Below are 19,152 nucleotides of genomic sequence, written 5' to 3'. Positions count from 1 at the left end.
TTGGACCGTTTTGAACCGTTTAGACCGGACCGTTGTGAACCGTTTTACATAATTAAAAAAAACATTAATTTTCCACAAAAAAACATATAATCATGTATGAGAGGGAAACACATGCACAAATGTCTAATTTAGCTAGTTGAACATTAAATTTTTATTTTTTATTTTTTTTATAAATTAACTAATCTGGTCCGGTTTAACCGTTTTTATTAACCGGACCGGACCGGATGAAAAAAAAACCGTTTTAAATCGGACTAACGGTCTAAAAATTACTGATCTGTTCCAGTTTACAGTTTTTACGATTTTTTTCGCCGGCCTATTTAAAATGCCTTTAAATCTAAATATATTCCATTTCTCCTATAATAACCTATGCACATTTAATACCGTCACGATTGTGGGGCTAATTTAGTGACAAACAATAGGGTGGCATTGCGATTCTTATTCTTAACTAAAGCTTGTCCATGAATTTCGGAACCTTAAACGTGGCTCTACAGCCAACAAGTGAAAAATAAGACCTCCCACGTCACCACACACACTTTTTCTCCGTTAACTAAAGCCTTTTTTGCGCATGAACACGTGTCATGCAACAAAGCCCTTTTGTTTTCCTTTTGCTCTGTTCGCCGCCAAAACCTTGGAACCCAGTTTTTGGATCAAAATGGGGTCTTGGAGAGAAATGATGGGTTTTTCGAAATAATTGCAAAGAAACATACCTGGTTTTAATTATATATAATAAAAGTGAAGAATGAGAGGTGGTCAAGGGCAAAGAAGAAGGTGGTGTGAAGAGTTTTCTCCGGGCTATTATGGACTTTGCACAGCCGGTGGAATGCTCAGCGCAGGAACGACCCATCTAGCCATTACTCCATTTGATGTCTTAAAAGTTAACATGCAGGTTTGTTTCCTCTTCTTCAACTTATACAATATACTATTTCATTCTGGGTATATATATATATATATATATATATATATATATATATATATATATATCTAGGTTGTTTCTTGTAACAGAGTTGTAAATCATGTGATCTTTTAGTTCAAACATCATATCGACATGAGGCCAAATGAATAAAGTTCTAGGCTTTCTGTAATTGGGTTTGATTTGGCTTGGCCAATTGCGAGTTAAAAAGTTTGATTTTAATGTAAACTGAAGAAAAATATGTAGTGAAATTGTGTTTTTACTTGGTTGATAATTAGGTTAACCCTGTGAAGTACAACAGAATTGGGACAGGATTTTCGACTCTGTGGAGAGAGGAAGGACCTTCCTCTCTGTGGAGGGGCTGGTCAGGGAAGCTTTTCGGGTACGGCGTTCAAGGCGGTCTCAAATTCGGGCTCTACGAGTACTTCAAGAAGCTCTACTCGGACGCTCTCGGCGACCGCCAGAGCAGCGGCGTGGTCTTCTTCCTCAGCAGCGCCTCCGCTCAGGTGTTCGCTGACGTGGCGCTCTGCCCTTTCGAGGCCGTCAAAGTCCGGGTCCAAACCCAGCCCGCTTTCGCAAAGGGCTTGATCGACGGCTTTCCAAAATTGTACTCGACCGAGGGACCACCAGGGTAAGGCTTTTTTTTAATTATTTTAGCGGAAATAGTTTCTGAACTATTCCCCGGGTTTGCATTTCGGTCTTGCAACATCGGTTTTTATAGCAGCTTTGGTCTTCTTTCTATAGAAGTTGATCTTTTAATGTAAATACCAAAACAACTTGAAACATATTTACGAACTGATAACCTTGCAAATTTCTTTGAAAGATATAACTTTGAACAGAATGCTTTATTGATTTTTGTAGCTGTTTGGGTCTCTTTTTGTAATGAGATTAATCTTTTTGTAATGTAATCTGAAACCCAAAACAACTTGAAACACATTTACGAGATAATATGACTTTTAAATTTCTTTAAAATATACAACTAAACAAAATCTACCATAGAAATCCAAAGCTGTATAACTTTAGGTTTTAGGGTTGAATTATGTTTTAATTTCTCGAGAAAACTGCTTTATTTCACATTGTTTAGGTAACAGGTTTACTCGATTAGTTTATAGATAAATACACAACTCGAATTATAGTACATGGACTGCTTGTGGTAAAAACCTTTCTTTAACTGTTTCTCTGTTATGTTAAGCTTTTAGATGATTTTTGATATGTTTTGGCTCCAGATTTTACAAGGGTCTTCTTCCACTCTGGGGCCGGAATCTTCCATGTAAGAATATCCAAAAACTTTTCATCTTTCTTGTAGCCCAAGTCACATCTTAATCTCTTCTATCATGTCTATATTTGATGCTGATTTGTTTTGGGCAGTCTCAATGATAATGTTCACGACATTCGAGCACTCGGTCGAGTTCATATACCGGAACGTGATTCATGCCCGGAAAGAAGATTGCTCGAGAGCCCAACAGCTCGGCGTGACGTGTTTTTCCGGGTACGCCGCCGGAGCCGCGGCGACAGTCGTTTCTAACCCAGCCGACAACATTGTCTCGTCTCTCTACAACAAAAACGCCAACTCCGTGATGCAGGTAAAACAAAACTCGATACAAGACTTCATTCCAATTAGCTTTCTGTGAATTCAAATCTGTGATTTGTTCCGGTTTAATATCAGCCTTTTGGCTGTTTAAGCATTCGTCGCACATGTGCTATTAAGGCACTGACATTTTGCTCTTTTTTATTCTTATTTTTTTATTCTTGGCAATTCCCTCCTTGAACTTGTAATTTTGGAAGTTTCGTACAAATTTAGTTTCTTAAACCAAAAATAAATAAAAAAATTCACGTATTTTTAGTGTTTTTTAAAGATACATTTTCATCTAATTTATGCCGGGAAATGACAGTTTCTTAATAATTTTAAAAAGTTAAAAAAAAAAAATACGAATGGAAGGAGGAAACTGCCGAGAAAAGTAAAATGGGCCTAAGTTTCATCACCGCCCGAAAAGTATAATGGTCATGAATGTCAATTTTAAACGCGTATTTTCAGGCTGTGAAGAGTATCGGGATCTCTAATCTGTTCACGAGAAGCCTTCCTGTTCGGATAATGCTTGTTGGGCCGGTCGTTACTTTGCAGTGGTTCTTCTACGACACCATTAAAGTTCTAAGCGGACTGTAAGCAAAGAAATAACTATGATATATTATAACAGTAATTCTTCTTTTAAGATTCTCAATATCATTTCAAATCATGCCCATAACGGTAAATTGGTAAATACATTCCATTTGTGGAAGATTCTTTTCTTAATCTTTTTTTGTTTTGTTTTTGTTACTATGTATCTCAGGCCTACGAGTGGAGGGCTCAGCAAAGACGTCATATACGCTGAAGCTAGCGTCTCAGCTTAAGCTGTAAAATGTAAAGAGATTGTGTAGTAGATAGTGAATTTATAGAGAAGAGTTTGGTAATTTCAAACTCAAAAAGTCTTTAGGAGTTCTTAGTTCTTTGATTCTTGATAAGATAAAATCTCTGTGATCTCAACGGTCTCTCTCTCTTTTTTTTTTTTTTTTCACCTGCATTATGAGTTTTGTAATGTAGCCTATAAAGGAACATCTCAGTTTGGCTTTTATGGTGTCCAAGAGTGTGAATGCACTTTTATCTGCAATTAAAAATGAATCCATGAGATACATAATGGTGATGTAAATGGATAATAATTATTAATGAATTATGATTCGTTACTAAATAGCACATGTGCGACGAATGCTTACAATTGGGTCTTTTACAATTTTTTTTTTTTTTTAACTTTTTTGGGCTCTATATACTTTATTTATTGTTTACAATTTTATTTATGAAAAAATTAATTGTTCATTGTTTGAAAAACGCTATTTTTTGAAAGGTGTTAAATTAGCAGCTATATTGAAAATATTGTAACCTAAAAATCATGTATTTGTAATTTTCCCGAAAGAACGTGGAAAATATGTTACAAAGCATAGCGTTAGAATATACACCGTCAAAATATCTTTTTTTAATTAGTTTATTTAATAATTAATTAATTTTGTATTTTAGGAATAATATCAGTAACATCAAATAATTTATTCATTGTTTTCTTTGTTTATGGACAATCATGCCTGAATACCGACGCCGCCTACATAGCTTGGAACAAAGTGTTGATCGTGGAACATTCGTTATGTCAATAAATAATTCTAAGAAGTGAATTGATAGAAATGGATACAAAATCTGTTGTGTGTTCACTTTACTGTATTGACACCATGTGTCCAGACCTAGTGATATTTGAGAAACGAATAAGTATATAGACCCCTCTTACTTAACTACTAATTATTAATGAATTTGGTTGATTACTACCGATCATTACAACCATAAGGAAGTGAAAAGAAGGAAAATAAAAGAGAGATTCAAAATATGGAAGAGAGAGAGAGAGAGGCTTGAGAATAAGTTGCAAAATCCTCTTTGATTATTCAAATCGCAAGCATATGCTAAAACAAAAACAAAAAAAATTAACGAAAAGAAAAAATCTGGATCCCAAAAATAAAGTTGAACTAATTATAGAGTTTTGTTGACGAGGTTGAGGACAACCTCGTCTCGTCGGTGGGAAGAGGCGGGATGGCTCCCTTCTTGGTGGTGGTGATTGCCCCGCACGCATTAATGAATCACAAAAAAAAAACTTTGAATTGGTCATCGACAATTTTTCAAAGAAGAGCACCGATAAAGGAGTAACTAACACCAGTGGTATAATTGAGGGGAGCTGGTGAAGAGCTCGAGCTCAACCTTGATAACCTCAATCTTGTCCCAGATGCTCATGATCTGCTCCATCGACGGCCACAACGGCAGCCTCAGGTTCGGACCGTATGACAGTAGGGCCCCCGCCTCTTTTTCCCCTTCATCGCCGCCATGTGCGCTGACTGGTACGGCTCCACCATCAGGCTAATGGAACACCTTCGCCTCCAGGCTCACACATTCATTCATTACTACCCCACTAGCTATCTATTAAAAGTGTGGGCCTAACTCACACTCAAAAGTTAGCTAAAGAGTGGATGGATGTCACACACTTATAAAGAGCACATTGCTCAAGTATCCAATCGATGTGGTACATTCTAATACACTCTTTCACACTCTAGATGAACAATTGGAGCGTGAAATTTGTGAGAATTAACATTCACGGGTGGTCTCACAATCGAAATTGGGCCCCGCTCTGATACCATATTAGAAGTGTGGGCCTAACTCAAACTCAAACTCAAAAGCTAACTCAAGAGTGGAGAGATATCACACACTTATAAAGAGCACATTGCTCAAGTACCCAATCTATGTGGGACATTCTAATACTATCCAAGATATAACTCTCGAGTCTCGATCTCACACAATGGAAGAGACTCCAATTTCAAGTTGTAAAAAGTTTTAAAAAAAATGGATTTCTAATGTAATTAACCACCAAAAAGTTGGAGAACATATTTTATATGAAGCATTTCGAGGGGCATTAATTATCCAAAATTTATGCCACTTTTTCACTATACGAAGATATGAAACTCAATAGTTCCAAAAAATTTCCACCATTTTTTGATGTCTTGGACTCGTCGTGGCCCCAGAAAGAACATCATTGAAATGCAAGCCACTTGATAGCCTCAATGGAAGTTTTCACATGAAGTCTATTTTCTGCAATTTCATGGGATGTGAAGTTTTCATACCTTTTTGTGATCTATTTTCTGCAATTAGGTTAAGCTCTTCGGACTTCATCGTGCTTCTCTATAGGAAGTTCTCAAATATGTGGCCGTATTCCCGGATCACGCTCTAATGAGTTGATGTCGAACCTGTCTTTGATTTCAATTCTTAAAGACTTTCGAGGAGGATCTTGAGAATTCAATTGATCATTCCCCACAAGCGAATTTGATATCTCACTAGAGGTTTGAGCTTCAACATTCTTTCTTTTAAAGTATGCGCGGATTGTAGAAGACTTCATCTATACAAAAAGCATATTTGTGTTAGATAATCTATAGTCTTACCTTAATGTTCTATTTTATTTATAACTTTTTTCTATTATAAATGAAAACGTAATGGCATGCTTTTCTTCTGTTCTCCTATTACCCCATAATCAATCAGTATAATTTAATGTGAATCCTACTAAAATAATAATAATTGCAACACTAATAATTTAGAATAAAAAAACTAAAATAATTATAACAATATATTATATCACAAAGAGTAAAATAGCATACGCAAATAATCAGACATACAATTAATTATAATAATAAAAAATAACTTACAGTTAATAACTTTCGAAAAAATCTCTTTAGTCTTCTCCAAAGTATTTGTATTCCTCAAGCATAGAAAAAATAAATAAGCCCTGTTAACGAACAAAAAAAATTATATTAGAGAAGAAGTAAAATAGAAGGAAAAAAATAATATAAGTTAATAATTAGACTTACAATGTATATCTTCACTTCACCACCACTATGTATATTGTCTTCGATGGTGTTTTTGTTAGGAAATTATTTCCTATGAGCTGTTATATTTTTCTAATTTCTAATTATGATAGTTATTAATTTGTGGTTTTATTTGGAAATGAATATTAGTAAATATTTGTAATTGATATGGAATGAATGAGTAGATACTAAATAATATTAATTAAGAGAGTTAAGAGTTTCCTTAGAAAATTATATAAAAGCTCACACTTGGTTATGGTCCACAATGCAAATCAAATAGTCTATTCTCTTCCCATAGAGAGTTAGGCCTTCAATTTTCTCGTCGGAAGAATAAAGTGATTTTGCAAAGGAAGACCACGTACCACCCGGCTCGTGTTCGTCCTACCACCGATCATCAAAGTTTTTCCGTATCAAGTGGTGGTCAACCAAGATAGATCCATATATTCTTTTAATCCTTAATAATCTAATAACATGTTGATTATGAGAATATTATTAGCATATAAGTTTTCCATCAAGTGGTATCAGAGCAATCATTGTTTGTTAGATTATTAGGTTTTAGTCTCTTGAATGATTAAAATTCTTTTGTATGCGTTCTTTGATCATTCAAGATTTTTTTTTCTCATGTTGCCATGCTTGAATATACAGTTTTATTTTGTTATATATATATATATATATATATATATATATATATATATATATATTTATGGAAATCGTTTATAATATATATAAAAATGCAATGATGGGTCTTGTTTATCATCATCTGTTTGGTTCATGTAAATATGTATATGTATCCAGTTTGAAATGTGGATGGAAACATACCTGTTGTTCAAAGAGACTTTTCTTGTCCCTGTTTTTTTTTGTGCAGGAAGTTTTTTCTTTGTTTGTTCAGTTGCTAACGCTGCCAGGTAAAGATCCATTATTTGGCTTTTTTTTTTTTAGGAATAATATAAATGGTTGTTTATATCAACTATCAAGAGCCTTTTTTTGTTTTGGACGTTTTTGGCTGCGGTGATCTCACAAAATAAAGGATTATTTCTTTTCCTTAATTTTTTTTTTCTTTTATTACTGTTGTTATTAGCATAACAATATTAAATGCTATGATATGTCAGGATCTTTACATATCATTGGTCCTTTTCTTGTGATTACCGTGACCTAGACCAATAATACAAATGCTTGATATATATATTTTCTTTGACTTTTGGTTGCTACGTTATCTCACCAAATAAAGTCTTTATTACTTAGCCTTATAGAATCCTTTTTTTTGCTTTATTGCTATTGCCTTAAAGAGCATTTACCTTTTTTTTTAAAAAGGATCCTTTTTTTTGCTTTTGCCGAATCCAGTTTTGGATATATTAAGAAGAAAAAAAATAATAATAATTTCGTTCCTACTGCTGGTTTTCTTTTTTGGTATTAGGCTGTTTTTATATAACTAGATACTAAGGTATATATCTTTAGTTATATAAAATTAATTTTTTTAAAATCAAATTGAACCATCAATTAAGGTTATCTGGTATATTTTAATTGAGTTGATTCAAACAATATGTTGTCAAAGTAGTCTCTGTTGTGAAAAATTAATTTAATTAAAATTATACGAATAGATGTTTGTGAGAAATTATTCATGCGAATTATGCTCAGCCCAAAGGAAAACATAGTTTGGCCGAATAACAACGTGCTTGCAATGATAAATGCGTGATAATTATAAAGTGTCATTCATGTGAACTATGAAAAGTCCAAAGACATTTTATAGTTTGACAGAAGTTATTATCAGTATTTGATCAATGCATTGAGTGTACCAATTACAATTAATATCTCTGTCCAAAGACTAGGAATTAATGTTGTGCTAGGTAGCTTGAGATGGTTTATTGATTTAATTATTAACTGAAGTAAGCATAAATTTTCTTTATTTTGTTCGTGGATCCAGTTTCAATTGCAACCGCTTCTAACATGTCTAGCCAAGTGAGCTACATTCCTATGCTGAACGGGACAAATTTCAAAGCATGGATGGAGACCGTGGAGATTGTCCTTGGTTGTATGGACCTTGATCAGGCCCTACGACAAGATCGGCCCATTCCTGCCGCTGGAACTGCTGAAGATGCAAAGACTGACAAATGGGATCGGTCAAACTGTATGTGCTTGATGATCATGAGGCGTTCCATCCCAGAAGCGTTCCGAGGCTCCATTTCTAAGAATAAAAGTTCCAAGAAGTTTATGGAGGAAATTGAACAATATTTTGCCAAGAACGAGAAATCAGAAGCGAGTAACACTCTGGGTAAGCTCCTCTCTATGAAGTATAAGGGAAAAGGAAACATCACAGAGTACATCATGGAAATGTCTCATCTTGCCTCAAAGCTGAAGTCACTGAAGCTTGAGTTGTCTGAGGATTTGCTCGTGCATTTTATTTTGCTCTCTCTCCCACCGCACTTTGGGCAATTCAAAGTGAGCTATAACACTCAGAAGGACAAATGGTCATTGAATGAACTCATTTCTCATTGTGTGCAAGAAGAGGAGCGGCTCCAGCGGGACAAGACTGAAAGTGCTCACCTGGCAACCTCATCTCGAAATAACAAGAAGAAGATAACCAAGGAAACTGCGAGACAACCATCTCAGCCGAAAAAACAAAAGACGCAGGAGTATGAATTCACCTGTTTCTTTTACAGGAAGGCAGGACACGTGAAGAAGGAGTGTCCCAAGTATGCTGCGTGGCGTGTGAAGAAGGGTAAGATTTTGACTTTAGTTTGTTCTGAAATTAATTTGGCTTTCGTACCTAAGGATACTTGGTAGGTAGATTCTGGTGCTACTACTCACGTAAGCGTATCCATGCAGGGTTGCCTGTGGAGCCGACCGCCAAGTGATGATGAAAGATTCATCTTTGTGGGCGATGGCAATAAAGTTATCGTGGAGGCTATTGGAACATTTAGATTGCTTTTAAAGACTGGTTTTAATTTGGATTTATTTGAGACTTTTGTTATAACGTCTTTTAGACGGAATTTGGTTTCTGTTTCTATGTTGGACAAATCTGGTTTCTCTTGTTCATTTGGAAATAATAAAATTAGTCTCCATCAAAATTCAAATTTATTAGGTTCCGGTTCTTTAATTGATAATTTATACCTGCTTGATACTGTTAGTTCTAACAATGAAATATTAAGTACAAGCTCGCATGGTACGAAACGAAAATTAAATGAGAATTCTGCCACTTTATGGCACAAGCGTTTATGTCATATCTCTAAACAGAGAATTCAGAGGCTTATGTCAGATGGAATTCTTGAACCCCTAGATTTGACAGACTTTCAAGTCTGCATTGAGTGCATCAAGGGGAAATAAACTAATTCTAGAAAATTGGGTGCCAATAGAGCTACGGATGTTTGAATTAATACATACTAATATATGTGGTACATTCCCTACATCTTCTTGGAATAGACAACGGTATTTTATTACGTTCATAGACGATTATTCTCGATATGGTTACCTATATTTGATACACGAAAAGTCACAATCATTGGATGTTTTCAAGTCTTACAAGGCTGAAGTCGAACTTCAACTTGGAAATAAAATTAAAGCTGTCAAATCCGACCGTGGTGGTGAATACTATGGTAGGTATGACGGATCTGGAGAACAACGTCCAAGACCTTTCACCCTTTTCCTCGATGAATGTGAAATTGTTCCGCAATACACAATGCCAGGGAAACCTAGCATGAATGGTGTTGCCGAGCGACGAAACCGAACTCTTAAGGATATGGTAAGGAGTATGATTAGTCATTCTTCCTTACCAGAGACTCTTTGGGGAGAAGCGTTGAAGACAGCGGTTTATGTCCTGAATCGGGTACCAAGTAAAGCAGTTACCAAAACCCCTTATGAGCTTTGGACTAACAAAAGACCAAGCATCAGGCACTTATACATTTGGGGTTGTCCAGCTGAAGCTAGGCCTTATAGGCCACATGAAGCAAAGTTGGACTCAAGAACGGTTAGCTGTTATTTTGTTGGTTATGCCGAACGTTCACGTGGTTTCAAGTTTTACAATCCCACATCTAGATCTATTTTTGAAACGGGAAATGCCAGATTTCTTGAGGATATTGAGTTTGGGGAGAAGAAAATACTAGGAGTGTTGTCTTTGAAGAAGAATCTTCAACTATCGGCATTCAAGATATTATACCTCTTACCGTTCAAGACATAGTTGAAGATATCATTCCTAACGTTGTCCCTAACCAGGACAACATTGAGATTCTTACTCAAGACCCGCCCATAGAACAAACTCAACAACCTCAAGAAGTGCCATTAAGGAGATCCACTAGAGAGAGAAGAAGTGCGATTTCTGATGATTATATCGTTTTTCTTCAAGAACATGAGGATGGCATTGGTCTGACAGAAGATGATCTAATCAACTTCCATCAAGCCATGCGTTCTTCTAAATCTCAACAGTGGATCGATGCCATGAAAGATGAGATATAATCAATGGAAGACAATGACGTTTGAGATCTTATTGACTTACCTGAAGGTGCGAAGCCAATTGATTGTAAATGGATATTTAAAAGCAAGTTGGATTCAAAGGGTAATGTTGAAAGGTATAAGGCACGTGTAGTCGCCAAAGGCTTTACTCAAAAGGAAGGCATAGACTATAAAGAGATTTTCTCTTCGGTTTCATCGAAAGACTCTTTTAGGACTATTATGGCACTAGTAGCTCATTTTGATTTAGAGCTACATCAGATGGATGTAAAGATTGCGTTTCTCAATGGAGACATTGAAGAGACAATTTATATGACTCAGCCAGAAAACTTTGTGTCAGGAAATCCAAAGTCTATGGTTTGCAAGTTAAAAAAAAAATCATCTACGGACTTAAACAGGCATCCCGGCAATGGTATCTCAAGTTTCATCAGGTTATCACTTCATACGGTTTCGAGACAAATATTGTTGATGATTGTGTATACCAAAAGTTCAGTGGGAGTAAATACATCTTTCTGGTTTTATATGTCGACGACATTCTGCTCGCTAGTAGTGACATTGGTTTGCTACATGAGGCCAAGAAATTTCTGACGAAGAATTTCGAATCAAGATACTAAGAGATCGTTCTCAAGGTGTTCTTGGATTATCACAAAAGGGCTATATTGACAAAGTGCTTAGCAGATTCGGCATGAAATATTGTAAGCCAGGAGATACGCCCATATCTAAAGGAGACAAATTCAGTCTCAAACAATGTCCCAGTAATGATCTTGAAAGAAATGAGATGCAAAAGATTCCTTATGCCTCAATTGTTGGGAGTCTTATGTACGCTCAAGTTTGCACTCGTCCCGACATTGCATTCATTGTGGGTGTCCTTGGTAGATATTTGAGTGATCTAGGTTTGCAACATTGCAAGGCAGCAAAACGTGTGATGCGTTATCTAAGACGAACAAAAGACTATATGCTCACTTATCAGAAATCAGAGAGTTTGGAGGTCGTAGGTTTATCTGATTCCGATTTTGCTGAATGTCAAGACAGCAAGCGCTCCACATCAGACTATGTTTTTATGCTGGCAGGAGGAGCTATTTCGTGGAAGTCTGCTAAACAGAGACTTGTAGCTTCTTCAACCATGGCAGCAGAGTTCATAGCTTGTTTCGAGGCATCCAACCACGGAATTTGGCTGCGGAATTTTGTCACTAGATTGCGAGTTGTATATGGCATTGACAGACCATTGAAGATTTATTGTGACAACAAATCTGCGGTTCTTTACTCCAACAACAACAGTAGCTCGACGAAGTTAAAGTTCATCGACATCAAGTTTCTAGTTGTGAAGGAGAGAGTTCAGGATGGACAAATTTTTATAGAACACATAGGAACCGATTTTATGCTAGCAGACCCATTGACTAAAGGTTTAACGCCTAAGGTGTTTCATGAGCATACTGCTCATATGGGCGTTATTCTAGATAATACCTTGGTTTAGTGGGAGTTTTGTTTTGTGTACTATGTGTTCTGTATTCATGTTTTGATTGATGATTTCTGCAGAATAAAGTTGATTTTTCATCATTGTCCTGAATTCTAAAACTTGCGATATTATATTGCATAAAGAAATAACCTCACTAAAGACTACATTAGGACCAGTTGAAAATGAACATGCCTAATGTCATATTGCACGTTATTTTCATGCTACTCATCCATATTTGATCTATGTCATTAAATGTGTATCTATAGTGATTATTGTGGCTTAGTCATAACATTCATATGATTAAAGCTGCATTGGTTCTATATTTATGCATGAGATGGACCAAATTGTTTAAGAAAAATAAAACCAAAAATAGCATCCAGAAACGCGCATTCAGATTTTGGTAACATAATTATCGTAAATATATACAGCTCAAGTGGGAGATTGTTAGGAAATTATTTCCTTTTAATGAGCTGTTATATTTATCTAATTATGATAGCTATTAATTTGTGGTTTTATTTGGAAATGAATATTGGTAAATATTTGTAATTGATATGGAATGAATGAGTAGATACTAAATAATATTAATTAAGGGAGTTATGGGTTTCCTTAGAAAATTATATAAAGGCTCACACTTGGTTATGGTCCCCAATGCAAACCAAATAGTCTATTCTCTTCCCATAGAGAGTTAGGCCTTCAGTTTTCTCGTCGGAGGAATAAAGTGATTTTGCAAAGGAAGACCACGTACCACCCGGCTCGTGTTCGTCCTACCACCGATCATCAAAGTTTTTCCGCATCAAGTGGTGATCGACCAAGATGGATCCAGGTATTCTTTTAATCCTTAATAATCTAACAACATGTTGATTCTGAGAATATTATTAGTATATAAGTTTTCCATCAGTTTTTTCTTCAACCACAAAACATCAAATGTATTTTAAGAATATGGCTGAGGAAATGTATATATTTGTTGTGTTCAATGTGGAATGCATTGTAGACTTCTTTCATACTGGTCCAATGGGCATGTTACCGTTGTTTTATAATAAAAAGGAATGCCATGATTACTTGACACAAGAAATGAAAAGACTAACTCAACAAAATTATTATTAATATATATACAATCTATTATGATTGGTATATATTCTCTAGGATAATAAAAGGATTTGAGCAGTCGACCAGGATTACATGATATATTAGCAGTGCAAAGCGCAGGTGGCACTATCGGCCAAGATTACATAGTAGGTGGCACTATTGACCAATATTACATACTTATTAGAATAAATCCTAGGGGGCATGTATTTCTGCATCCCATGGGGGTTTGAACCCATGACCTCTCCGTCGAGTTGTGTGTGAGATTACCGCTAGACCAAACTAGCTACCACATAGTTAAAAGTTATTAAACCCCCTTACATTTTTTTTTTTAAAGATAGCAGGGGCCCCTGGTAACGTCCATCTCCATCCGCCACTGTTTATAACCACCAAAAAGTGTAATTACGCTCATAATTTTGAGGGCTTTTTCGTGTAGTGGGAGCTTTACTTTCCTGAAATGAAATCTACGCTATTTGGGAAGCTTTAAAAATAACTAATGATTGTTTAAAAAGTAGCTCTTAATTTCTTTTATTGCGTAAATAATGGCTTTTTGAAATTATATACTGTTATTTTTCTTATAAATGAAAATATAAACAGTGAAGCTCAAACACTAACCAATTTTGAAAAACATTTGTAAACATAAAAAAAAATGATTATTTATAATTTGACAAGAGCTATTTTCGCAATAAAAATTTTAGACACATTATTCTTGTGAATAATTTAACAAAAAGGCACAACCGCAAGAAACTTTCACTTTCATATTTGCATCGGTTCAATATTAATTTTGGCCTTCAAACATAAGAAAAAATACATCATCGGTTATTAATTTGTCAAAATTTGATCTAATATAAATGAGAAATTGATGCTCAAATTCTATAAAAGAAGGATAAAACTTTGAAGCGAAAGGAAAAAAAAATCAAAAGCCACATATAGGTCTGAAAACTCAAGCTAGGATGGTTTTTAAGGAAGCGTTACTTTGTCTAAGTGATAAGTTGTTAAGATAGACGCCCTCTCTTGTAGGTGTTTTAATCATGGGCCAGATTCGGGTCAGGGGCCACAAGACGGGCTACCTTTTGCTATTTTCCGAAATGATTTTTGCTATAAAAATGAAACATTTGTAATCTGCAATCAACATGGCGATTTGAATTTTTTTTTTAAATTTCCCCTAAAAGAACGTTGTAATGGCGATGAAGAATGTAACGGTTTGTCAAAACCATTTTTTTGCCTTAGCTATAAAATCCATGCCCGGGATTTCATTTCTCTACGCCAAAGAAAGTCTTCAAAGAACATCATCTCCTCTCTTGTCATTATTATTTTGATCATTGGTGATAGTATTATAGTATTATGATTGGTATTTAAGTTAATCGGAGGTGTAAATTAATTAGTTCTTTCGTGTTGTCATCGTCTCTTGAGAGTAGAGGTAAAGGCTAATATATTTCAACACCTGATAAGAGAGAAATAATATTTTAGGGTAATCGTTTAACGAACATGGACGTATCCAACTCTTTCTGTGTATTCCAATTAAGGTTGCTTTGGATTTTATACTCCAACATCTATATTTCTTGATACTTCAATTTTTGGTTATTATTATATAAATTTGAAAAAAATTAGTTGTCTATTTTATTTTAGTACCAAAACAACCAACGTTGCCTACAATTTAATGGGTAACGGTAATTGCTTAAAAAATTTCTTCACCTCAACAAAGATCATCTCTTGTTGTAGGTGTTCTTATTGCTGCCAATTATCTATAAAACAAGAAATTTACGCTATTTTGACAAAATTTTAGTTAACTCCAACAAATTTGTCAACATTTATTGGAAGTACAAAATGTGATCGAACGAGTTAAATACAAAACGACAACTGAGCTGTTATACAACAAAACAAACACGAATGTAAAAACAAAATTGTTTATTAAGTAAATAAAAATAATAAATATATATAGTCATTTAGGTGACGTCATCGCTTAACGCAATGCATGCATCAGAAAGTCCCGCAGACGCTCTGGTACAAATACAATTTAATTTATCACGATACTTCCCCTCATTTTTGTCACCCTATCAAGCAGTCTTTTTCTTACGAAGTCAACCATATAATATGAATACGTACGTCCACACCCCACACTGATTGCGATTTGCTCCCATTCTATTTTAAGAATGCAAATTTGACTTTATATAAATCTTACTGATTTGATTTTATCTGTCCATTTACTCAAATATTTGAATAATTACAGCAAAGATTAGTCTTGTGGTACATCATTTTTTCATGTGTTTCGATCGTACTTAATCTTAATTGTATATGTGGTCCATGAATTTTTTAAACCGTGCTTGGCGTTGGCACCTTTTACACATAGTATAAACCATAATTATAAATATAAGTTAGATCATAATAAAATATTTGTTTTTGCTCTATAAATAATTATTGCGCTTCACTCTATATATCTCTCGTTCTCCACACCGCTCCGCTCCGCATATATTTTTTTGGTCTCGTGAAAATCTGATGAGTGATGTAACACAAACACCGATTTCAATGACGAATCTAGAAATCAAGCTTAGAAGGAAGACAAATAATTTTTTTTTAGGAAAAATCGTACAAAATAGATAAAGTTTCAACTTTTTCAGCAAAATAGTCAAATTTACGTTTTAAAAAAAAAAATTGACAGCAAAGATTAATTTTTTTTACGATTATTATAAGCAATTTATCACTTAAAAAAAATTAATCTTGGGGTCAAATTTTTTATTTTATTTTTACTTTGAATCATATTATTGTACATTTTGGCTATTTCACTAAATTAAAACAAACTTTGGCTATTTTGCAAAGATGAAATGACGGTAAAAATCCTCTAAGTTTTAGAAAACAGCTAACATAATCTCTATTCTTTATTTTGAATGGTAAAAATCTCTAATCTTGAAAATTACACATTTCGTTGGTCCCTACTGCTATATTACGTTAAATTCTTAACGGAATCAACATTTAAACATTTTTTTGTAAAATAAATCATTAAAACACTTAAAACAATTCAAACAATGAAAATAAAAACAAAACGTATATACGCGAAGGAAGACTTCGAGCCCTAAATCCCAAATTCCACAGACCAAAAAAATCACAATTTGAAATCCCAAATCGACCAACCCTAGACCAAAATTCCATCTTCTTTTGGTTCAATGGGTGATGAACAATCGTCGTCGTCGTTCTATGGCCGCTCACAGCGCACATCGAGGCGAGGAACCAGTCCCAATCAAAACCCGGTAGCTCATGGTCGTATTGTGAATGAACTGTGCATGTGAGGAGTCGCGGTGGTGCAAAGGCCGTTGTTGACTGATTTAAACCCAGGTAGAAGGTTTCTTAGTTGTTACAAGAAAAGAGTAAGTATGTGTGAATTTTTTAGGTCTGTGAACTTCGTGGTGATAGTTTTAGGTTAAATTAGGTCTGATTGTTTGTGGTTATGGTTTTAAGATGTTGGTGGATGCTTAAGCTTTCTGTGGATTGACCCAGAAGGCGTGGATAGGTCAACACAAGAAACACTGCTGAGAAGAATTAAGCAACTTGAGTTCGAGAATCGCCAATTAAGAGATCAAGTTTCAAGTTTGATGGAGTTTAGCAGCTCTGTTCAAGTTGTGGCTACAAAAACAGGAATTAAAATGTTGTACATAAATCTATTAGTGTTTGTGATACTCTGTTTAGTGATCATATGTATTTGTGCTTGATGATCACTCATATTGAGTTGAATTTGTGTATCATACTCTGTTTAGTGTATATGTTTTTGCTGAATATGCCTCAATTGTATCAATGAATTTGGTTTGGCCAATTTGTGTATCTGTTTTGGCCAATTTGCATTGACTGAGAACTGATTTGGCCAACTTGAGGCATCAATTGTATAATTAATTTGCATTAACTGAGAACTGGTTTGGCCAATTTGTGTAACTGTTTTGATATGTGTATCTGTATTGGCCAATTTGCATTAACTGAGAACTAATTTGCCCAACTTAAGGCATCAAAATGACAATTAATTTGCATTAACTGAGAACGGATTTAGCCAACTTGAGACATCAAAATGACCATTAATTTGCATCAAAATGATAAGTTGTGTCTAACGTTACACTTCATCATTACAAAACTGTACACAGAGCCAAACAAAATGACCATTAATTTGCATCAAAATGACAAACTGTGTCTAACTGTTACACTGCATCATTACAAAACTGTACACAGAGCCAAACAAAATGATAATCAAACTGCCTCAGATTTCCTCTAACCAAAATGACAAAAAAACTATATCAAACTTGAGACTGAGCTTTTTGCTTCTCTTTTCTTACTCTTCTCTTGATTGTCTATGGAAAAGACTATCAGCAACAAGTCTGCCTTTCTTCTTTGGTATCTTAACCTGCCAAAAGTCATTGTTAATTAAATGGTGCAATAATTAAACAACCTATAAAGACATTTTTATAACTGACTTGATGCTGCATTAGAACAAGTTCTCTTAGAATGATCTTCTTGACCACAATTGCTGCAGTGATTCTTCTGTTCTTTCCTAGAGTGCTTTGTTGCAGTTGCATATTCAGGAAATGGCCCAAACCCAGGAGATGGCTCATCATTGCTCTTGTTCCTTTTTTTCTTAGGTCTTCCTGGCAAGGTAATTTTAGAAGGTGGCAGAATAATGTTCAAACCAGGTTCTGGCCACTTGTCAGGACTTGTCATGGCCTCAATTACCCGACTGCAACATTCATTGTGAGCCTCACGTCTATACCAGGTATCAACATAGTCATATTCCTTGTGTTTGGATGACCAAATACATGCCAAGGCATGTGGACATAGTATGCCAGACATTTGAAAAACTCTACAGGTACATATCAACTACAAATGACTATGAGCTTTGGAAAGTTACCTGGAATTTGATTGACAACATGAGTTCATTGACAGCATGGGTTGATTTACTACAACAAACTGAGTTGAGGTTTGGAAAATTACCTGGCTCTATTAAACACTGGATATGAAACATTCGTGAAATGAGCTGCATCAACTAGTTCTTTGAAGTTATGATAGTCCATATTAGTGTTCAACCTAAAGTAATCAATAAACTAAGCAGACAACCACTTACTATTGACTAGTTTATTATAAAAAACTAGTCCACAGTCATGTTCATCTGTTAGAGTATTGATTCTCATGGTCTTGTTATCTGAATTCTGGACCTTAGCATACAATGTCCATTTACATCATTCTCCTCTGCACCTAGCCCTAATTATGGTTTGATCATTGTGCACGTACTTAAAACTCCTATGCTGCTTAATGAACACTTCTCTTAACGTTGATCTCAGAATCTCAACAGTTGGGAAAAGCATACCTAATTTGAACTTGAACTCAGCTAGATTCGTGCGCGGATTAAATGCCATCCTCGATGGTTGTTCATCATCTTCATCTTCGTCGTAGAGGCTCTCAAGCTCACTCTCCGTCCTAATTCCATCAGATTCTTCATCTTGACCACCCATGCCTTCTTCACATGCCTGGTTCACGGACGCCCACCATTGTTGAGGGTGCTTTGGGTGTGAATCCTCGTCGTTGTCTTCCTGGCCAAGATAGGCCTCTTCAGCGAACTCAAACTCTTCATTTCGGTGCTCGACTCCGATTTGAGGTTCCTCCATTTGTTGGGGCTCGAATTCTTCCATCGTGGATATAGGTTTTGTTTTTATTTGGGGTTCTTCCATTTGCTCTTGGGGCTCGAAGTTTTCAAATCCTCGTTTGAATTGTTTAAGTGTTTTAAATGTTTTAATGATTTATTCACCTTCGTGTATATACGTTTTGTTTTTATTTTCATTGTGTTAAGTGTTTTAATGATTTACTTTTGATTTATTTT

General features: G+C 35.2%; 1 protein-coding gene across 1 annotated transcript; it reads left to right on the top strand.

Moving 5' to 3' along the window:
• Positions 1–608: 608 nt before the first annotated feature.
• PHT3;3 (phosphate transporter 3;3) lies at positions 609–3,582 on the top strand. Its single transcript, XM_089624038.1, has 6 exons — positions 609–886; positions 1,189–1,541; positions 2,137–2,180; positions 2,279–2,493; positions 2,946–3,070; positions 3,238–3,582. The coding sequence occupies exons 1-6, from the start codon at positions 740–742 to the stop codon at positions 3,296–3,298; spliced, it is 945 nt and encodes a 314-aa protein (XP_089480164.1). The 5' UTR covers positions 609–739; the 3' UTR covers positions 3,299–3,582.
• Positions 3,583–19,152: the final 15,570 nt, after the last annotated feature.

This window comes from Urtica dioica, chromosome 8 (assembly GCF_054948205.1).
Source record: "Urtica dioica subsp. dioica isolate 48M chromosome 8, U.dioica_male_clone48M_v1_H2, whole genome shotgun sequence".
NCBI classification, from domain to species: domain Eukaryota; kingdom Viridiplantae; phylum Streptophyta; class Magnoliopsida; order Rosales; family Urticaceae; genus Urtica; species Urtica dioica.
Note: the sequence above shows the minus strand (reverse complement) of the source record. Positions and strands in the feature narration are given on the sequence as shown.